A 23,732-nucleotide genomic window follows, 5' to 3' on the forward strand; every position below is an offset into this window, starting at 1 on the left:
AAATTAAAAAAAATAAAACGGAAGGCAATTTAAATTTCAGTTTTTACAACAACCGTAAAACAGCATTCTCCGCAAGTTTTACCTGTCTTTTTAAGTATGATAACGTTTGTAAAAGGAAGTTATTTAAACCTCACAATGAATGCATACTTTTCGAAGGACGACTATCCTAAAAAGGAATGTGAGAAATGTATTGTTTCAGTGTTATAAGCGATTGAAACAAATCTTGTTCAAAATAATTTATGGTATACATCTAACACGTACAAAGTGTTTAGGGTTAATGCACTGCCCTTTCTACGTATAAGATGGATGGACACTATTCTAGTTACAGGATCACAGGTAAAATAAACCTGGGTGTATTGTTACTACATACGAACAAAACCATGAAAAAAATTGATACCAAGCAAATATAAAAACCGAAATAACGTTTTCTTTTTATACCTAATTGTTTCTATTCTTACCTGTCAGACAAAATTCAGTAAAATTACTTAACGAAAGAATCAGATAATTTTTATGGCATTAAAAGTCGATGATTAACATTAATTTTATAACCAGTTATTTTTACTTTCTCTTCTCTCACTCTGCCGCTCACCTTGTACAAAATGCAGGCCTGCAAAGTGAAGTAGAGGAAATAAAATGCCAACATAATGAAATCGATAATGTTGTAACTTGAAGAGAAATAGTCTTTGATGCCATCTTCATATAGTTGATTCATTTCTTGAAGGATAAAACCTGAAGGAGAAAAAAAAGTGGGGACAAATGTAGTCACGGTCTTAAAACATAAATAAAAAAAGGAAAAATAGAGATTTATGGTCAGATACGGATAAAAATTGACCCAAATAAAACAGCCTTTCATCTTAATTATAACAAATATTTCTTGTACTTTTTTGATGGTGATTCATAAAAATAAAACAAGAAAATAAAATTTGATATTTTGAGTATATAATTATACCTATCAATAATGGACGTATGGTGTGTGTATGCCTAAAACCGAATCTATACTATTAAATATATCCATGTACTGCTGTAGTTCATGTATTGATGTACTCTTTTAATGCTCAATTCAGCGGGTGGCGGTGGTCTACTATCTGTTCTATTGCTATAAAACAATCATCACAGATATTACTCTATCATTTGAGGGTAGTGTAATATATGTTCGTTCGTCATAATACTGTCCTCCCACGCATTACTTTATTTGGAAAGAAAGTAGTATAGTATATGTTCTATTCTGAAGCTATGTTCACAAGTATTATGTCCTATTTTTAGAAGGGTATAGTCATATATAGTTGTCCTTTCTTCAAAAACGAGCAGATGAAGATATATTTGTTCTCTTATTGTCGCTTCCTTCTCGTCTCTTTCATTTCATATATATATAACCTACTCTTTCCCTTCGCGTTTATAATCACTCATTACAAGCACTTAACACCACGCCCAGCCTCCCTCCTTCATCCATAACTTTACTTTCTTCTCCTGTTTCCCTGTATGAATATCCACTTCAATCGAATAAAATTTTCTTGTTATCAAGATTTGAATATGCAAATTTTACATATGCTTTTATGTGGATATTTTTAATTGGTTTGCTTTCATTCTTATCAACTCATCTCATATATTAACCATTTCATAATAAATTATGATAAAATATACTTAGCTTAACGCTATAATGCGTTTTACACAACCTGACCGACCAACAGAACGGCGTCTGATTTGCATTAATCACAAATTGAACCCAAGGGATTAACGGTATTTGGAATAGAACTTATGCAATAATTTAATATTAAATTACAAAAATGTGTTCTAAATATTTTGTCAGTTAACCTTGTACCCTTTTTTTTATTGGGTTCTTCAAGTGCTTAACTTTTGACTAACCTGTTTGAAATCCAAGAGATTACATTCAAGAGTTATTTGTCTAATAACTGACAGAAAAAGAACGTAACGTATCCTTTGTTTTTGTTTTCTCTTTCCGTTTTTTTCCCGACCAGAAATACATGCGCATGTCACAATCGAGTCTAGACCACTTAGGGTAAAAAAAAAAAAAAGTTCAGCAAGCAGCACATATACATGACAATGAATTATTTACGAACTAGTGTACGCATAGCGACAGCATATACACGTCGGTCACCGAACACACTTTCATTGACGAAACAGGCACGCTAATATACATACACATATACGTGCTTATCCCATCTGTAACATGAAAACTCGTAGGGCGTCAGTCGAAATAAACATGTGTAGATTAATCTTTAAAAGACTTTACACCTTTCACTTAGAAAGTTCTCGAGCATTTTGAACTTTCATTTATTGCTAACAATTCTCTTTGCAAATTATTGAGTTGTCAATAAAAATTGATTGTATCGTACGGATAGGCATTGTCATTCTTTCATTTGATAATGTCCTATCTTCAGCAGTGATGACATAGAGTGCGATCTCTTCAATAGTGTTAATAAAAATATATTGAATTTCATACACTCGTATTCTAGTGGTCACTCTAGAATTAAAACCAAGATTACATAATCGTTTATTAATGTTATTGAGTGGTTTTAGATGAGGATTGGTAATTTATATGATTTGGATTATTCGAATGACTGTTCTCATGTTGAGTTATTCTCATAGCATTTTGTTCGATGTCATCCTCAACATCCTTCAGAGGTCTTTTATCGAACTACAGATTGCAAAGTTCGATAAGATACGCCTAAACAAGGTTGGAGGTTGCATTAATCGAAACACTCAAGATGAGAATTATAGTTTGAATGATCCAAACAATACTTTTATTACTTACCAAAACTTATATTTATTTTTGTCATATTATAAATATTTGTTGAGGAATTAACGCAAGTTAAATACATTAACAATGTAATTTATACAAGTAATTAGATACTATTAATTGATATATATATCAACTATGTTTTATTTATCAGACATCAGAAGGTATAGAGGATTTTAAAGTTGGTGTGACCTTAAAGCAAGTTTGCAAATATTTTTGTTTTAAATATTTTTAGCACGTATTAAGCCCTTGCTTATGTGTGAGTAAAAACAGTTAAGTGTGTATGCATGTTCTGTTGTTGGTTTAAGTAGAGCTTATTTGACGTGGACAATATGCAGTTTTCTTTTCGTTTTATTTTTGTGGTGTCAGTTCGATGATACAGGCATGAACTGCTTATAATTTGGGTTCTTTATATCGTGTTGGGATCCGCTACCAACGAACTAGTGTCAAATATTTTTTTATTGCGTTTGGGGAAAGTATTTTTAAATTTTCTTCACCTGCTGAAGAAACTTGTTTTCTATTTACTTTATTTAAAGACGATTTTGTACCAAACATAGAACGTCCTTTCTCATTAATTTATTTTTTCGGTTTAATAAATCACTTTGATAGAAAAGACATTAATCATTTTTCTTTTAGGGTGCATGGTTTGTAACTAAGTATTACATAATGAGGAGTCAAGAATAACGGATTAATTTAAACAGCCCGAAGCGAACATAAAACCCTAATTCCAGAATGTAAACAATGGCGGATTAGTTGAAAACGACAAATCAGGAATTGTTGGCGACTGTCAGGATGGTAATGTGACCTCGGTGAAACTAAATCGAAAAACATTTTATTTTAATGAGAAATTTTCTAGACAGAATCAAATATCGATTTATCAGACGCAATGCTGTCGTGATATAACTGAAAATCTAACAGATATAATTTTACGTACGAGATGTTTGTTTAAATAAAAACATGGTTTAGAATTTTTTTATTTTAAAATATATAATCACAGTCTTCTCTGCACACCATTTCCTCCGTTTTTCCTGGAAATTGGCGTATACATATTAGAAATAAAATTAATTAAAATAGTTCGTTTCAACTAGAACAGTTTTTCCCAAACTGTTATATTTTAAAATCTTTTCGTATTGATACTTCAGACTTAATATAAGCGTTATGATTAATCAAGAGCATGTTTTATGGCTTCTTTTTGTCACCCCCCCCCCACCAAAAAAAACAAAAAAACTTCATTAATCCTACATCCAGGCTAGCAATACAAAAAAAAATGCAGAAACAATGAGAGAAGATATGACAAGTGTCCGAAAGTGGGGTTGAATGGCCAGCATTCTAGAGGAAGAGCACTCTAGCCCAACCACCCCAAATACCTGGGCAGCCACGTCGGCATTCAATGGCGTATCAGGCGATTAGCAATAAACTAATATCTTCTTAAAGGCAAAAGACAAAAAGTGTACCTCCTAGAAATGCACACGACCAAAACGATACCTCAGTCAGAGAAAAACTTTTTACAAATGACCTACACTCTGTTGGTTTTGATGCCGGGGAACCCCCAGCTGGGGGAAGTAGTAACAGCGTAACTATTTTAACAGTATCCATTTTTTAACATTGAAAAGAAAACAAAAACAAAAACAAAATGTACATACCCAAGACGAAAATGAATAGCATCACTTCAACTTCATTGAGATAAGATTTTCGAAGAGGGAAATCTTGACCAAAATAATCCATGTTGGAGGCATTCCTGAAAGCCGTGTATTGTTCATATACATCGGGTAAGGCTTGGGAAAATCTTTGATCCAAATATTTTTCTTGGTTTAATGACGAAATGACGATCAAAGAGAGAAAGACGATGAAAGAGACGATGTGACACATGAACTTTATGCACGGATAAATCAGAATCTTTCCAATCTGCCGAAAAAAACAAAAAAAAAAACAAAAACAAAAAGAAAACTTTTTTTTTTTAAGAAAAGTATTATTTATCAATATTTGAACTCGAATGTTCAAATTAATTAACTGATGATTTTGTTTTATAATATAAACGTTTTAAGATTATCTAATGTTGAATTTATTTTGTAGTCGAAATCTTGTGTAGGTCGTTAATTTTTAACTTCTACATTGCTTCTATTTCTTTCATGTATTATCGTCGCCATCTTTAATTGTCAGCACGTGGTCACAATCCAGCATCGTTAGAAAATACAAAACAGCAAGAATTCGTATTTGGATTCGGACTATTGTTGTCATCTTGAGTGCTATTTTCACAATGTTTCAGTCAATATAATCGCAATGACTTGTGGCGCAGTGGATAGAGTAGTTAGCAAAATTCAGTTATAAAAGTTATATTTCTGGAGGTTGAAGGTTCAATCCTCAGTGCGGGTGTGGGTAACACTATAATATCACGTATTTACTATTTATTCATAAGGGGGATGGTATTCGACTCTTACCACGTTATTAGTGCATAAATTAGCACACTTTACCTGAAAGGAGTTGAACTTAAAACTGATTCGATAATCTGCGAGTGTATGTCTATTACGGCAGATTATGTTAAAAGTAGTTGTACCTCCTACTCTTCTACAGTCGAAAAGAAGTAGACATGTAAGAAATTTAACCGAGATATTTCGATGTCATTAAAAGATGGATGTGAGAACACATTCTAATGCCGATATTAAAATATTATCCTGATACACGCATGTGCTTCACGAAAAGGGAAAGAGAGACATTGCTGTGTATCTATCAATCAATGCCTAGGGTCGGAGGAATTGTCGTCTGTTATGTAATCTGTCCTTTTAGATATTTGTCTGTTTTATTCTAATCGTTATATTTTAATCCCTCCCCTTGCGTATCCTTCATATCTGGTGTGATAACTCATAAGAAAATAAACTGTTCGTTCGATAAGTCATAGCTTAAATTATTATTAAATCTTAAAGCATTCGGTGCCAGAATTAGTTTTCATCTTATTAAAATACAGTAACCCGGATATAAGAGACTTCTTATCAGGTCCCTACAGCCCTACAAGTTACACTGTAGATTATCACAGACTCTAATTTGGGACCAGAAAAAAATCTCTCTTATATTCGGATCTCTTATACCCGGATTACACTAGATATTTGATTCCGTGAATGAAACAACGTTACGAATCTTAAATTATGATTTATTCTAAAAAAAAAAAAGAAAACAGTAAATAAATGAATAAACAGAGAATTATTGACCTTCCTTATTATAAATAATATTGATACGACTTATATATGCTCAGATTGTGTGAACCAAAATTTTGTATTAAAATATTTTTATTTTGTGAAACGAAACAATGATTTTTTTTATCTAAAAGGGACCTTACCTGAGATTTTGGTTTAATTAGATGTGCAAGAAGAAGAAAAGGGTAAAATAGGAGCACCAGAAAAGTCCCACAGAGCTTTTGGAATACTCCAGAATGTTCGAGAACAGGTTTTCCTGCGTACCACGTGTACACGAGTCTTTGTTGAATGGCCGGATGAACGACAAACTGCGATGGGAATAAAAAGAAAAGAAACAAATGAGAAACGTTTCAATTTTTTATAAACAAAAACAGTGTTTTTCTTTTCTTTTTTTTTTTTTTGTTTCAAAACTGTGGTAGTGTCAGAGGTGGCGATACTCCCACTACTGGCACAAGCAACATTTTTGTCACCAGACAGAATATTAACAAAGATTTATATAATAAGGGAATTGAAAAATTATGAAAAATAATGTTTAGTTGGGAAAATATATAAAATATTAGCAGGACCTGACGTAGCCCGGGATTGAATGATGAGCACCGAATTTTTCACGCTCCCATATTTTTTATTGTCACCGAAATTAAATCGATTGATTGCCCTGCTTTAATTGGGGACTCGTCCCGATGCACCTGAAGAAAGCTTCATATGGCAGTGATGAAGTTCACATTATATTTCACTGTAGAGAACCTAATATTGATTTTATAAAATTATTTTTGTCATTCAAACACTGCCATATTTGAATATATTGCTCAGTGTTAGTTTTACTCATTTAGAACTGCGTCAAAGCTTCACCGCTCACTTATTTTGCGACCAAATTCCGAACAATTTTTACAGTTCATAGGTCACCTCAGCTATATTATGAAAAAAATTTCAAATTTCCTTCAGTAAAACAAAAGTTATAAATTTACTGGTGTACAAAAGTTCTCAGAATCTGTAAGAGATTTTTTTCTGATTGGCTGCTGGTTATGTTCAATTGCTAATTGACCTTTCGCCTTGGCTCGCCGGCCAAAACTGTCTACTGACTATTTAAAATGTCTTTTATTTAATTTTTTTATTCAGTCAATTTAAGAAATTGATAATGATTATTTTATGGACTGTTGACAAAGTAAAACGTGGAAAAATCATGGATTACATAGAAAAATGCGAGCATGAAAAGTAATATGGTTAAAATTAAACTTAGAAAAGTAAAAGGACTAGTTCTTAAAACTGGAAAAGAAAAGGAAAATATATTCTAGTAAAAAATAGAATAAATTTATAACTTAAAAAACATCCAGTATTAAAATTGTATAATATTAAATTGAATTAAAAAATTCTTAATACTGCAATATTTTAAGTTATAAATTCATTGCATTTTATTTACTAGAATAACTTGGCTTTCTTTTTCCAGTTTTAACAGCTAATCCTTTTACTTTTCTAAGTTTAATCTTAACCATATTACTTTTCATGCTTGCATTTTTCTATGTAATATATAATGGCTTAAATTAAAGTTTAAAATGCAAAAGTCAATTATCATGCTTCAACTGTGCTTTAAGCAGAAACATTCATTTCGAACGCGTTCTTGTCATATCCAAAAGCCTACTGTTGATTTTATGTTGGGCCTTACGGCTTGTGTAGTAATAAAACTTCTTAAATGCACTTGTGATGTTAGGTTGTGTAAGATGTTAACTTTGGTCAAAATCGCCTGTCCCTTCTTTCACCGGAGTATTTTGATTATTAGGGCTAGGACAACAAAATATACTTTTCATTGCTTTTATTCTCGAGTATATATCCGACACAGTTAATCAACCGAGAACCACATCACTATATAAAAGACATATAAGATATCAACGGATATATACTCGAGAGTCGAAACAATGAAAAGTATATGCTGTTGTCCTAGCCCTATTGATTATGGATACTTATCGAAGATATTCTGACACAAAACTTATCTAAGAGTGTTACATGATAAAAGGGCTGTTCCTTTTTCATGTAAGTAAAAATAGGGAATTAGTTAAATGTAAATATGAAATAGGATAGTCAAGGATTCGAACTTGCGAAGCTAGATTTGGAATTGAAAATTCCAATCATAAGTTAAAATAAATACAGAATGTTATTGAAATAGGGAATTGCAATTGTTTAGCTTACATATCTGTATATGGAAAAGGAATGTAATAATGAAATTTGTTTCTGTTAAGGAATTTAATCGTCAATTGAAATTGTAAACATATTTTGTAAAAATATTATTTGAAAAATAGGTTACTGAACTCGGGGTCATGTCAAGTTTGGCAACGTGACGCATGTCACCAACGTGCTTTATGAGCACATGTTTAATCATGCGATGACGTGACGAGTTCCCAATATAGGTAAAGTTTTTAGATGCGGTCGGGGAGTCTGGGAGAAGAGTCGGAGAGAAGCAGACCGATTCTCCGTTAGAATCAAGACACCCTCTACAAGTGAGAGGGTTTTAGAAATAACCATGTAAAGAAACTTTGAATTCCTCAAGCGAAATCATGGACCGGTCATGAAATAAAGGATGTCATCGTCTTTGTGTATCTGCGTCTTCTGTGTTTATCATTACAACGAGAGAGGTAACGTGTTTATATTATATGCACAACTGTCAAAACGTAAATGTCAAACGCAGTATCTCTCAGTCTATCTATCAAGATATTCATAAATCTCCTCTCATTGAATTGGTTCTCTTGTAGTAACATGTACACTGTCTACTATATATACATATACAGAACTGTCTCTCTCTCTTTATATGTACTCTATCGCTATATCTCACCAATGTCTCCATCTCTTACAACATGAACATCTTAAGACATATGAACACTCGACGCATGAACGCTACTAAGACTCTAATCTCTCACTAAGACTACTAAGACTGTCTCTATAACACTAAGACTCTTCCTAAGACGAACAACAACAACAACAACAATACAAATATATACGACATTTTAATAATACCACACATTATATAACAAGAGAACCGCCAGGCACGTAAAATACCTTTGTGTAAAATTTCATAAAAATCGACCCAGCTGTTTTCGAGTCCATAGGGAGCGATCTCACAGATAAAGTTCCTCTTATATAATAGTAGAGATTGAAAAGGTTACCCAGCGTTGTTCGAGTGAAGTAACAGCGTAAAATAAGAGTTCAAAAGAATGCGGGTATATATCTAGCTATTTTTTTTTAAGTGTGAAGGAAATAGATATGTATAATATTTAGTAATGACACGTTCTCAATATAAAAAATAAAAGGGAGAAATAGCTTAATAACAAAAAAGTACAGAAACTTGGCCCCCGGGCCAACATAAAAAATAAAAAAGAAGAAAACACATACACACGATATGATTTGTGAATCTTAGGTAGGACGACCCTCGATGTGTTTGAGGTATTGTGATGAGAACTTTTGCTAGGATCAGCATGGACTAGCAAAAGTACAGTGATGCGGATGACCATAAACACTTCCTCCCCAATTTTTAAGTGGCTTTGAGTCTAATTTTTCTTTTATTTATGACTGTTTTGTTGTCAACTTTTCAAAGTAAATAAAAAATATATAACTGAAAGTGTAGTATCTGTTCTGATACTATACTTCAATCTTTTGTTTTCCGTTAGTGGAGGAGAAATCCTTCACGGGTGAGAATTTTTTAAATCCTTTCTCCGCATTAAAAACCGACTTTGGTGTCTAACTATGCCCTCGTGGGGAGGCAAGTAAATAGGGGGAAAACATACAGAATTGCAGTGTGATTGTAAAACTTGTTCATTTCAAATTGGACTGAAAAATATGAGAAAAGTGTGATGTGATATAAAAGAGAACGTTACCTGTTTCTTTTGATATCTGATGGCCAGTTTCAATCGGCCAAGATTTTCATGTTTTTCTTCATTGCCTTTGCCCACTTTGTTAATGATCAACTCCAATTCTGATTGGTTATAAATGTGGTTCAGGAGTTTCACAACGAAATTGTCCAATTTCGTGACCAAAGCAAAATATTCAGTCTATAATTCGAAATAAAGAAATTATTAATAACAAAAGAAAATAATCATCACATGTACACCGGTAACTTCATATAGTATTAAACTATTATAGCTATAACATCATGATCTGAATAACAATCTTGCAAGTATTGACTTCTACTGATAGTAAAATGGCAACCATTTTGTTTGCCCGTTTTATGGCATATCAAACTCATTTATGGTGGAACAAAATACCTATTGTCAACAATTCATTGTATACAATTAGTAGAGCATAAGTCAGTACTTTACTTACAGATAAAAGAAATTGCAGCGTAATAAATTTCACAGCACAATAGATCCGATTGAATCTTGATAAGACATTTTGATTACTTAGAGGATTGTATGAATCAGACAATTATAAAAATGGATTGAAAACTATATCATTCTTAACAATAAGGATTAGTTAGGACGTCAAAAAAGTTAAAACCATATTTAACTCCGTTCTAATCCCGATATGTTGGTTGTTTGGTGCAGCTTTCGAAGTCCATTGATTGTAAACCCCTATTACTTATAGAGTAATACATTTATTTCTATGAAAGTTGTTGTGAGTGCAAAAAATAACAGTTTGACAAACATTTCTGGCTTTACTTGCTTATATCAACACTAGCCGGAATATTGCATAGGTGGAGAACCGTTAAGCAAGGTGTCTCTATTATGAGGCTTGTATTGATGACAATAAAGATCATCTAGTAGTAATTTGCGCTCCGCCATCTTGAATTTGATGCACGCTTGTAGATCTGCTCTCAAATGATGCACATATTACGGTTCACTTATTAGAATTCTTCGGAAAACAAAAGCAGTGAACCGTGGTTACTTTAAGTGCACTAGGCATGTCAATGCACCTTCCAATAGCCGTGGCAAACACATTCAACTCCGCTAAAATCCAACGGGTTGTTAAACTCAGTTGGTACAAATGATACCATAAGACAGAGCAGACAGTGGATCTCAGGATTTACATTAGTTTTTTTTTTAGATGCAGGTCTTAAAGACATAAGTTATATCTCTCCCGGTAGTTTTAAACGCGCCCCCAAATAGTAACCTGGAAATTTCTACCTTCCGGTACAATAATACAGCGCCTAGTGTTACCAAATGGTCACTTGTCTGGTAATGGCCAGGCTCATCGTTACTTAAATTTATCTTTTTTTCATTGGTTAATAGAAAAATAAACCTGTGAGTGAGAAAAGCAATGGATCTGGTTGGATAGCTAAACTAAACACCACATGTATATATAAAACGACGGTAACACAAATTATATACATTTTAGCCTGACGATTCCTTATATGAACGAAACGTGAAACGCTTTGTGTCGCCATATATAACTTGATAACATATATACATACATGTATAATACTCACCCTGAAAAACTTTTCAGAATCAATTAATTCTTGAATTTCATCTGAGAGTTGAAATGCCGTCAGTATGGGATCCTTGCTTGAGAGCGAGATGTACGCTTCACTTGCCAAACCTCTATAACTGTTCAACCGACTCTTTGCCGATCTAAGACGGTCGTACTGCATTTGAGCTACACAGTCTTCACACCGGCAGTTATAATGATGAGGCACACTGATCCTTTCGCCTCGGTTCAATAGCAGCTGGACTATCTCCCACATGTTGTTTTGAGCAGCGTTTATCAGAGGTGTTGTTCGTTGAGAGAAAAGGACTTTGGGATCTTTATTTTTGCCATAACCCGCGGTTGGATCTTCCAGTTTTAATTTGGCCCAAATTTGTTGGTATCGAGGGTGCTTCAAGATTGATTCGGCAATGTTTGAATAACCAAGGTTTATGGACAACAATACAGACTCGTAAATGCTTCCTTCATTGACTTTGTCCAGCAAATATTCTACAATCTGTTTAGAATAAGCAAAACGAGCAAATCAATATTTTATAATAATGTGTCGTGTATATTTTTCGTATATTTATATTTTTAACATTATTTATAAATTCAAGGATCGACCAAATTAAAACATAACTTGTTTTATGTGGACTTTATTTTCAAGACCTAAGGATAGATTCCAGAAAAGGACAGACATTTCACTGCAAAGTACGTACAAGGCGATCGTTTTATTTACATTAGGAAGACTATCCAAAAGAAGTCATCTACAAAAATTTACAACAGAGAAAAGAACTAAGAGCAGATAACCCTAATTCCTTGCTTTATAGAACAAGGGATATCTGATCTCTATGCAAATATTGAACAAAAGAGATAAACTGCAAACAAAGTTTAGCTAATTGTCTGACAAAATTGATAACTTCAACACTCCTCAGTTGTCGTCAGATTACTATATCATTTATCGTTCCTGACCTTTGCTCTACTTAAGGTTGTCTTCATTTTTACCTATTTTCAGATGCACTTAAACTTAATATCAATACATTTGTCTTGTCCATGTTATTGTAGATTTATTGTTCTCATAGATGCATGTCGGTTGAACTGAAGCTATTTTTAGATCACTTCATAGACGCTGCATTCATTTTACCCTCTGTGCTTCACTTGACAATACTATATATTCTGCTTCGGCTATTGATCATGCAACACAGGTTTCCTTCATACTTCTACAGCTAACAACTGCATCACTTAATTTGAACAGATACTTCGAGGTTGGTCTGTCATCATGCAAATCTCCAGCTCAGTCTACATCTGAGTACCCCCAGGAGATTAGCTGCCCTTTTCTGGTCATACAATAGACCATACTTTCGTGTACCGTTTAGGTTACACGAGATATGTTTTACAAACTTCCAGTGTTCTATTGTGAACTGCGAACAATATTTTGCAACGTTTCCAACAGCATGGACAATATCAGGTCGTGCCCTCGTTAACAGATACATTAGGCTTCCAATTGTTGATTAATATAACTCTTGATTGACTAACTTGTTTTCTTTAGTGGCCCCAGTTAACCTTGCTCTAGCACAGTTGTCGTCGCTATAGAAATGTCATCCGGGACGGTCCGCTCCTATGTCATCCTAATGACCCCAATTCACCCGATATTGAATGGTTAACTGTAGGTAAATTTTCATATTCATACATGCCCTACCTCTATTTTACTCTAATGACCGGTATGTTACTATTTATAGGAATGATCCAAGACAAAATACAATGTCACAAAAATAATCAGCTCAAATCAAAAGATTTTTTTAAATGCAACTGCACACTGTCAGAAGAACTAAATACAAAACAGCAATATACGAAAAAAAATGGCATTCACTACTCTGGTCATAGAATGAATATCTTGTTTTCACTGTGGCAAACTGGTCAAAACCTGTTTGCTTTATATTTTGTTTTCAATGAACAACATAGCCAGATCTGATAGTCTCGACTGGATCATGGTTGACCGCAGGTAATTTTTTATGAGTTTCATTTTGGAGAAACTTCTTTTACACGGTGTCGCAGAAACATATTTTCAATAAGAATCTTAGTGTCAGCGTAAGATATGGAAATGACGCAACAAAGCCTCACTTTAGAAACTGCAGTACAGTCCAGTGCTTGGATTCTTCCAAGTTTCTTTCGGTTATAGGTATCGCATTAAACGTGGAATTTCTAAATAGTTTTTCTTCAGACAGCTCATCATATACACCAGTGAGCAACAGACTTGGATTTTTTCATCTTTGGCACAAATAAAATGGTCTGACTAAACATCACAAAATGTCAGTAAAATAGCATAGGTTGCCTTTCCTCTGGTATCCAACTCGATATGATAAAATGCACCGATAATTTTATTAATATTGACGAACCTAAGTACCCGATTCAAATTAAGCAGCAAACGGTGTTTGATCAAATTCTTATCCTGGTATTAAACTTTATCAGTAATAGTTTCCGACGAGAGTTTCAATTTCCCAAGTTTATTTATTAAGTAAATTGTTAAGTGAAAGTACAGAATAGTTAACAAAGAACTTTCTTCTTTATGTTAAGGATGGCTTTCTAAATAACGTTATAATTTCAGCACAGCCAGTAAGCTGCAGATGAATTAGAAAGCCCTTAAAATAGAGGGGACGCTTTGTTAATCATTCTGTACTTTTATCGAACAATTTAAACAGGAAGTTTTTAAGATCAAGAACTGAACCTGACCAAACGCCGTTTACTTTTGACTTTGTTGTCGCGTAATCTTCAGATTTGCCTAAAAATTTACTATTCAACATTTATAAATTACCGGAAAATGTTTAAAAAGGAAATAAAAACATTTTTGCCAAGAAAAATAATTATTAGTAGTAATTATTTTAGAAACAAATATTCAACGATTTTTGTTTTACTTTTTAATTTTTTTTTTTCATTAGTTCGTGTTTGAATTATTTTGATGGAGTTTTGTTCAGTAGGTTTTGTCCGGTCCCGAATTGACAAGCACCTGTTCCTTCAAACAATGTCTAAGAATGTACTAGAGATAAAAATGACACTGATTTTATTATTACTAACTTTACCTTCCGACATCGTCAGGGTGGAAACATTGTCGAGTGAAGGGTTTAGAAAAAAATAATTCAAAATAATACTTATATGAATTTCGTTTTGTAACTTTTGTAAATAGGATTTTAAAACTTTCTTTAGTTTTCTTTTCCCTTATTTTATTTTGACAAATGTTAAAATTAGATTTGGACTAAGATATTTCGAAAAAGTCATAAAATTGTAGATAGATTGTGTATTGTATTGTGTATGGATCATAAAAAAATCAGTGTAACAGAACACATTTAAAGAAAGAAAAACACTTAACATTTTAAATTAGGACCGTGCCATATGGAAAATAAGCCAAAATGGTCGCGATATCACTGACATCTTTGAAGTCTCGATAATGAGTTAAAAATAAAGCAAAATACTTATAGAAATCCACCCAATAAATGTTACCGTAATATTTATTGGGTGGATTTCTACCATTAATTTGTTTTATTTTTAAGTCATAATCGATACTCCAAAGCTATGACTCTATCGTGTCGGCCATTTTTTCTTGCTCTCATGTAACGTCCGACACTACTTGTTTTTAAGTCTATTGTAAAATAAACAAGATTCCTATTATATAAAAAAGTTTTACTCTATTATTTTTAAATGTAAATGTGTAAATCAATTTTGCTAATTTTCTGTATAATAACATGTTTTTCAAAAAGTAAAAATCGTTTTGGTGCAAGAAAATAAAAGCAGTGGCTGCCAATCATTGAATTAAGTTTCCATTTTCAATACTTAAAAATAAGCTGAGTTAATGTGGCAGCGGTAAAATTTTGTTTGGTCCTTTTCTCAGATTATTATACATAAATATTCATTATAAAACAATTAAATGAAACGTTATAATTATTCTTTTCGGTTATTCTACAGAATTTGAACCTAACCAAACCGACTTCTCCCAAACTAAAGTTAAGGGGCTTAGTTCTATTTTTAACTAGGAGAATGAGAGCTGAGCCCGCACTTCTTAAACGATCTGAATTTTACGTTGTAAACTGCCATTTTTATCTATTTATTCACTTTTGCTATATTTACCGAACACTGTTTGCCACATTATCGTACCTTTGACCGCGACACAGTTAAATATCAAAAACATCGTTTTTAGTTTCTCAACGATGTCACCAGCTAATTCAGTTGTTCTACGTTTCAGTTGAAAATATCCGAGGAATGACTCCGACACTTCAACTGTACCGCCGCTTCCGCTATTGAATTACTGTATGTAAAATGGCCGGTGTTCAATATAAAAGTATCGCAAAGTATTTTGCGCTTTTGATGTCAGAAACTAGTTTTCCATTCGCGTATTTTGCCAAGAAAGTAATGGACTCGTTCTAAATTTCAAGTTACACCTGACTGTCTGTGCTTTGCTGGGGTCGGACAAGATGTTCTTTTAATATTACATCGTAATGAGATATACTTGGATAATTTGCATGTGAAACTGACAACACTTTTTTTTCCACATTGGTGGTTTTCCAAACTAGCTAAGAAAAGAAAAAAAAAATGAGCGAAATAAAATACTCAACAAATAAATGTTATGGAAGACAAACTAAGTTATTATTCTACCTACCTGGGTGAGTTTTTTTTTTTATTTGCATTTTAACTTAATTTAAATTCTTTTATTTTTTTTACTTAAAAATGAAGGTAGTGTCGCGTAAAAAAAATAAAATGGTGGTCTCATTCGAGCCATTATCGAGCCTCGATAATCGCCCCAAATTAAACAAACAACTGATAGAAACACATCTAGTAAATGTCACCAATCGTGCGAAGATGTTTTATCGATATTTTTTTTTTTTAATTTTCGAATTTTGAGCAATTGTTGAGGTCCGACTATGGCTCAAATGAGACTACAATTTTGTTTTTCGTTCTAGCTCGACAGGCTTTACACTATCATGAGTTTAAAGTAAATACATAAACAGGAGTTAAAACATAGAAAAACTTATCCAGGTAGGTAGAAGGGTAACTTAGGTTGGCTTTAATAAAATAAATACACAATAAATAAATGTTATCACCCTTTTTTACTTTGTTGGATATTCTAGAAAAGCAGCTAAATTCTTCGGTGCGTTTACACGTAATCGCATAAAAAAGTAGAATCTCATTTTGTTTAGAGTTGTTAGGTAGTTGATGGTATTAAGCAACAATAAAAACAACAAATCGAAAGAGGTGGAGAGTACTGGAAATCTGGGGAGACTCCTTGTAACCTAGATGCCAGCGAACACCACAGGTTGTTGACAGAGAAAATTTTGATGATAGCCTGTGTGAGAACTCCTAGTGAGTACAAATAAGGACATTTTACAGTCCAGCCAAAAAAACAATAAAATGGTAAATATATATATATATATATATATATATATATATATATATATATATATATATAACGGCTTTGTTTTTCAATAGAAGGTCATACGAAAAATGGCAAGTAAACAAATATATAACAAATTAAAGGCAAGATAAGTTAATCTTCTACCTCGATGAATAAGTGTTTTAGTATTTCTACTTACATTAAAATGTTTATTTCGGTTACGTGAGAACAAGAAAAAGTGGGAGACACGCGACTCCTAACCTTGTAAAGTCTTTATAATGGGTCAAACATTAAAAATAAAAAATACCAGTAAAAACCCGCCCAATAAATGTTAGCAATGAATACGTTATTCATAGAATAGTCAAAGAATATATTTAACTTTTACAAAAAACAAAAAACAAAACAACAACTTGGCATTACATAAAAATAAAAGTTTAAACATGAAACAAAAATAGAAAAAATGTTAGTAATTAATTTTCGAGTCATAAAACATTGTTTTGAATACTCTTAAAAAAAGATTTTTTTTTAACTACATTTACATTTTTATGTTGGAAAATTTTCAACGATTCTGTGTCCTCTCAGTGGATGGGAAACGTGAAAACTAAATTAAACGATATCCAAAGATATTAATTACTAAAAATAATTTCTATTAGTAGTCTGGGATTTTGCCTTATATTTCCATACAAATCCACATTTTCTGTCCACACAAATTTTGTTTTATAATCACATAGACCGAACTCAAAGAAATGATGCCAAAATATGCTGTCACGTAAAGGTGCGAAAAGCAAAAATTCACTAATTCTATTAATGCCCTATTAATCTAACGCCAGGACTTTGAAGTTGTCAAAAGCATTTTTCCACTCCTTTTAAAAGGTTTGCCAATGCTGGCCAAGAAATCGGACAAAAACACATCGGACAAGACCCACCATACCCGTAAAAGAAAAGATAAAATCCCAACAGCATAAAGTAAATGAACCAAAAACATTAAAAATCACTTTAGACATTTTACTTTTAATTTAGGAAAATTATGTGACTATGGTGTAAATGTCAATTGAAAATAGATTTTAGGACCATTCTTAAAGAAGATATATTTTTTATAAGATTTATCGAAAAATACATAATTTAAAATATTGACTCTTGTTTTCAAGCAAACAAGTCGATTTTTCTAAGTGTTCGTTCTAAGAACAGTTCTGGTATTATCTTTTACAATTATTATATTTATAAAAAGTAATAAATTAAAATTCTATTACCAGATTAAATTCGTCAGAATACATTTCGGTTTATTCGTAAATATGTCAGTGATTTCCATATTTTGTTCATATTAAAAAAATACTTTGTTCGAAATTTGAAAAAGAATTCGCAAGTATTTAAACTATCGAATAGAAAGTCATTTAAATATTATTTAAGAGGAAGCGCTCAGTTCCTATTTAAAATTATATTTCCATATAGAACGACCCTAAAATCTATTTGGTACTCATGTAGAGAGTGACCCGTGCTGAAATAATAACGTTATTATTTAAAAAGCCATTCTTAACATGATGAGGGGGAGGGTGTTTTGAATCTATTCTGTACTTTAACCTTACAATTGAATAAAAAACATATTATAAAACTTTAATTAAACGTGGAAATATGATTTTAAAAAATAGCGCGGATCAGTAAGTGCATTAGCACCATCTATTTTAATCAATAGTTATTCCATAGTTGCTTAATGTTCCTACAATCCTAAAATTACATTATACTCTGTTGCTGATTTTCCTGTGTCCAATTTTCCGCTGCATTATTTAATTATCAATGTGTATTTATTTGCTTCCCCACTGAACAAATTAGGCACAATGCCGTTTTTTAATGTAGAGAGATTGGTGAAATGGAGACCAGCTCCCCGGGGAGTAGGGGAGCTGGATAGTGACAATTGGTATGAAGGGTTTCCCCTACATTGACCAATAAATGATTGCCACAAGGGAAATAGTCTTATATGTGGGGTTGCCCCCACATATGGTTTTTGATTGCAGTATCTGCCGGAACAGATACTACACTGTGATCTTGTCACACGGGCATTATTTAATTATCAATGATGTTTGAAATAATTTCAATACCTTATATATATATATATATATATATATATATATATATGTGTGTGTGTATCTATCAATATATAGATATACACACACACATATATATATATATGTCAAGAATGAGGATTCAATAGCAACGTTGTTTTAATTTAAATAAAATAAAATACGCATCAAGTGCGCTTGGAACCTAATCACAACGTAATATTAGGAAAATAAACAAATATTTATTTGTTTGAAATTTTTTGACATAACAGAAACATTTCTATGAATGTGTATTAAAATGAAAAATCACGGACGGATCACTTAAAAATGAAAATCAATCCTCCCTATTCGTGTAAAGTTACCAATTTTTCCGAATAATCGCTCAAAAATCGAAAATTAAACATGATTTTCCCACGAATCGAACGCCGACGAAAGTCATTTAGCAGCAAAAACGCACATGAACGTACCGATGAGAAATATAAGAATGAAAAACCCATATTGGAATCCTTCAACCAAGTTATAGAAACTTAAAATCTAAAAATAAATAATAAAACCCGAAGCAAAAAAATAATACCTAAATAAATAAATAAAATAAAATAAAATAAAACTAATATTGAAACAGATTAGTAAATGTGTTAACAAATTCACCGTTCTCACACAACTATTTTGTATCTAGAAATGTAAACAAAAAATTAAAAAGGAAGGAAGGAAGGAAAAGGGACGGATAGAGAGTAGTAGTAGTAGTGTTGGCTTTACTACAATTGTTCTTATATTTGTCAACGGGTTAAAGTTGTTTAGTTGTAAGAAATAGCGACAGTATAGTTGTAATAAAGAATAGTCATCAAGAACTTTACGTTAGACTTGATGACGACCATATTATAGTCAGCTGGAAAGCAGGCAAATAGAAAAGAGTTCCACAGATGTGCAGTTCTAAGAAAGAAGCTTTGTTCATGGAATCTACGTTTAGGTGTAGGCACAAATAAAGAGTGGGGGAAAATATTGATAATGTTTTCAGCTAGACGAGTGTTTCTCGTGAAAGCTTGGCGAGAGGGACCCTAGTGCTGAAGCTCAGATGAGCACTTGCCATGAAAATAACGATAAAGCAGAGACAAACTCGCAACGTCTCTTATGTGAGAAAGAGGTTACAGGGAAGAAAAAATGACATCCCCTCCGAGGCAAGAAACAAGAGCATCTCCTACTAGGCTATAAAGTCTATTTTGAACTCTGTCAAGGAAGGATAAGATCTTTCTAGAAATTCCTGCCCAGATATGGCAACAGTACTCCATCCTTGGACGTACCTGACTCTTATATAGGTAAAGAATTGCATCAGCAGTGATATCTACTAGATCGATTGAAGGATCCCACCATTTTCCGAGCGACCTTGGCAACATATTTGATGCACAGGTTCCATTTCATATCAGGAGTAATTGTCAAGCCCAGGCGCTTATCAAAACATGGCGCCTTCCCAAGATGAGAGCCATTCATTTCAACTGATGCCAGATTAGAATCAAAGCGTTGATGATGTAAAGACAGAAGCTTGGTTTTAGATGCATTAAAAGTAACCAGCCACCTCTTTCCTCATTGTATCAGATGCTCAAGGTCAGAAAAGAGAGAATCAAAGAGAACTTGGTCGTTTACGGTCTTTGATGTACTGCCATAGATGGAACTGTCATCAATATAAATGTCTACAAATTATCTAAGATTATTTATGTAGATTAGAAAGAGAGTTGGGCCCAGGATGGAACCCTAAGGGACTCCAGCATTAATACTATAAGCTTTTGATTTCTGCCCATCAACAACTACTCTTATGAACCTAGCAGAGAGAAATGATTTAATAATTGAGAGGACAGTTCCAGCCATACCGTGACTGGAGATCTTGTGAAGTAGACCTTTATGCCATACTCTATCAAAGGCCTTTGGTATGTCAAGAGCAAATACCCTAGAAAGGAAGCCTTTGTCAAGAGATTCGCTAATCCTATGAGATATAACTAAGCACATTTGCTGTAAATCTAACAAAATGGAAACCATATTGTATGTCACTGAGAAGTTTATTTTTGTTGAGATAGTTGACAACTTTTCTTGAAGTAGTATTTTTAAGCGCTTTGATCAGGACGATTTTCGAGGCTAGATAAGTTTTTATACTTATGTATGTGCTTCCGTATGTGAAAATTTGTTGAAATTGTTAAATGATCGCGTCGGTGTTTGGAGAAAACCATGTTTCTTTCGTGATTTCTTTTTCAGTATATCTACACACCTATAGAGTTTTTTTTTTGTCGCATTGACATTGATAGTAAAAGCCTACTTTTCTATTTAAAATTATCACAACGAAATGCTTAATATATTCAGTCATGGATATGCAAGCGACACCTTGACAGTTAACTAATTTGCATATTCTTTTGAAAAATGAACTTGCAATTATTAATTTACGGTTTCTTATTGGATGATTAGGTTCATTAAACTATTACACTCAATTCTATTTATGGATAATTGCGTAGTATTTAGGATGAACACGTTCTAGCGCGCACTCATGTATTTATATATATCTCTCTCTCATATATAATATAAAGCTGAATGTCTGTATGTGTGTGTGTGTGTGTGTGTGTGTGTGTGTGTGTGTGTGTGTGTGTGTGTGTGTGTGTGTGGTCTTTTTTTTTTTTTTCATTTTTCTTAAACTTTTTCTTCTAGGGGATGGGACATCCAACCAGATGTCTGACATTTACCCCTATTTTAGTGAGTCCAACCAAGAGATCTTTTCAGGATTCTAACCGTCCCTTTCAGTGCAATCGTTCGTATTTCACTTGCACTTGGTTCACCGGGTATGCTTGCTATGTACTTTTTAAAGTTCTTTTTCATAAGCCCAGTTGCTCCTATGATGACTGGTATAATTGAAACGTCTTTTAATTTCCAATTTCGTTCATATCATACATAAGTCCTTGATACTTTGTTATCTTTTCCCTCTCAAACTCTGTTAAGCCATGTATCATTGGGTACACTGACCTCTATTATGGTCGCTTCACGAATAGGCTCCTATATGATTGACTATTTTAAAAAACTGATTCATATAATGATAGAAGCTGTATCGAGACACAGGGATGGGTATGTTTGATCTGGCATAATGATGATTCATTAAAATTGTGGGGTCTGCGTTAGCGCCTGATCCACAAAGTATGGAAATAAAAAATGTAAAATTTAAAAAAAAAACGTTTACAAGTGTTTTTTATATAGATGTACATAATAATACTTTTATAAGTATGTTTTAACTCAAATAAGGATGGTATAATAAAATTGTGGGGTCTGCGTTTGCGCCTGGCCTCCATAGAATGGAAATAGGCACAAACTTTAATAAAGACTTTTCATATCTATCTGCGTAAGTATACTTTCATAATTATGTTTCAGTTTGAAGAAATATGGTATAATAAAATTATGTGGTGTTCGTTCGCGCCTGACCTCCATAGAATGGAAATATGTCACAAAGTTTAACAAGGTTTTTTAATATAGATCCACAGAATATTGTGATAAGTGTTTCATTGTGAACAGGTATGGTATAATAAATTATGGAGTTTATCTATTTTATTTTTACTTTCATGATATTTTGCTTTGGTTTTGATACCCCCAAAGTCGAAGCTATTTCTTTACAACCCTTCCTTTTCATAACCTATCATAGTTTCATAAATCAGAGTCCATTTTCTGTAGGCTGTTTTTGAACCCAGTCAACGACGGGTACTTTTGCTAGTATATATATATATATATATATATATATATATATATATATATATATATATATATATATATATATATATATATATAGGGTGGCCCACTCCACTTAAAAGTAGCTCAGAAAAATTTAGTAGAGAGAAGAAACATTCTTTTGTTTACATTACCTGTAGTGTTATAAAATATGCTGGAAGTGCTCCCCGTTTTTAAATACTGCCTGGTGATTCTCCTAATAACGTTGGTAATGTTCTCCTTTAGTTAGTCTAGATTGTGAGGATTATTTGCATAAAAATTACATGATGACAAGTCCGCCGAACAGGTTTGCCATAACCCTTTGCTTATTGTTCTCTCTTTCATAAACATGCCATGAACTCGCGTGAGTGATCTATGAGGCGTGTGGTATGTAGCGCCATCTTGTTGAAAAAAATTGCATTTTGTATGTGGTGTCAGTATGTCGTAAAAGAAAGATCAGCTAGAGGTCGGGCTACATTTAAGTGGGCCTCCCTATATATCTATAAAAGTGAAACTTTGTCAAGTTTTAGTCTACAGACTCGAGATTTGACGCAAGGGGTATTGAGATTTGGGAAAATCTTATTAATCAGTTTCCGGACAGAAATTTGGCTGTCAAAGAGTCAAAGTTCAACAATTTGACCTTTGAAAACTACCAAACTCCCTCGCCAATTTTGGGTCTAAACACTTGAAATTTTAGATGCAGGTTACTGGGACATGGATCAAACTTTTTAATTTGATTTGAGCCCAAAACAATATATGTTAAGGGGTCAAAATTGGGGTCAAAGTTTAAAAAAAATTGACCTCTGCGGTTTCTACCTATTACTCAACTAACTTTTGGTCTAAACACTTGAAATTTTACATAAAGTGTATTCAGACATAGGGCAAGCTTTTTAAATGCTTTTGGCCGAAAATTTGTCTGCCAAGGGGTCAAAGTTCAAAAGAGTTGACCTTTGCGGTCTCTAGGAAAGTATTCAGCCAATTTTGGGTTTAAACATTTGAAATTTTACACAAAGGGTAATCAGGCATGCAACAAGCTTTTTAATCAGTTTTTGGGCGAAAATTTGGCTGCCAACAGGACAAAGTTAAAAGTTGAAGACTCTACCAGACTCCTCCACCAATTTTGGGTCTAAACACTTGAAATTTTAGATGTAGATTACCTGGACAGGAGTCAAACTTTTTAATATATATAAACATATGCACATAAAGTTATGAAAAGTACATGGGGCCGAGCAAAGCCCGGCTGA

The 23,732-nt window shown here is 33.0% G+C and overlaps 1 protein-coding gene across 1 annotated transcript in view; it reads right to left on the reverse strand.

Annotated features, from left to right (window-relative positions):
* Positions 1-23,732, reverse strand: part of LOC145280649 (short transient receptor potential channel 7-like) — an 84,797-nt gene that overhangs the window by 40,657 nt on the left and 20,408 nt on the right. The window contains exons 5-9 of the mRNA XM_080132171.1: positions 11,354-11,845; positions 9,807-9,980; positions 6,090-6,254; positions 4,402-4,663; positions 590-729 (exon numbers count right to left, since the gene is read on the reverse strand). Coding sequence (XP_079988297.1) covers positions 590-729; positions 4,402-4,663; positions 6,090-6,254; positions 9,807-9,980; positions 11,354-11,845 — 1,233 coding nt within the window. The remainder of the gene's footprint in view (positions 1-589; positions 730-4,401; positions 4,664-6,089; positions 6,255-9,806; positions 9,981-11,353; positions 11,846-23,732) is intronic.

The sequence above is a fragment of the Euprymna scolopes genome, chromosome 1, assembly GCF_053919585.1.
Source record: "Euprymna scolopes isolate OS-2025 chromosome 1, ASM5391958v1, whole genome shotgun sequence".
Classification (NCBI taxonomy): Eukaryota; Metazoa; Mollusca; class Cephalopoda; order Sepiida; family Sepiolidae; genus Euprymna; species Euprymna scolopes.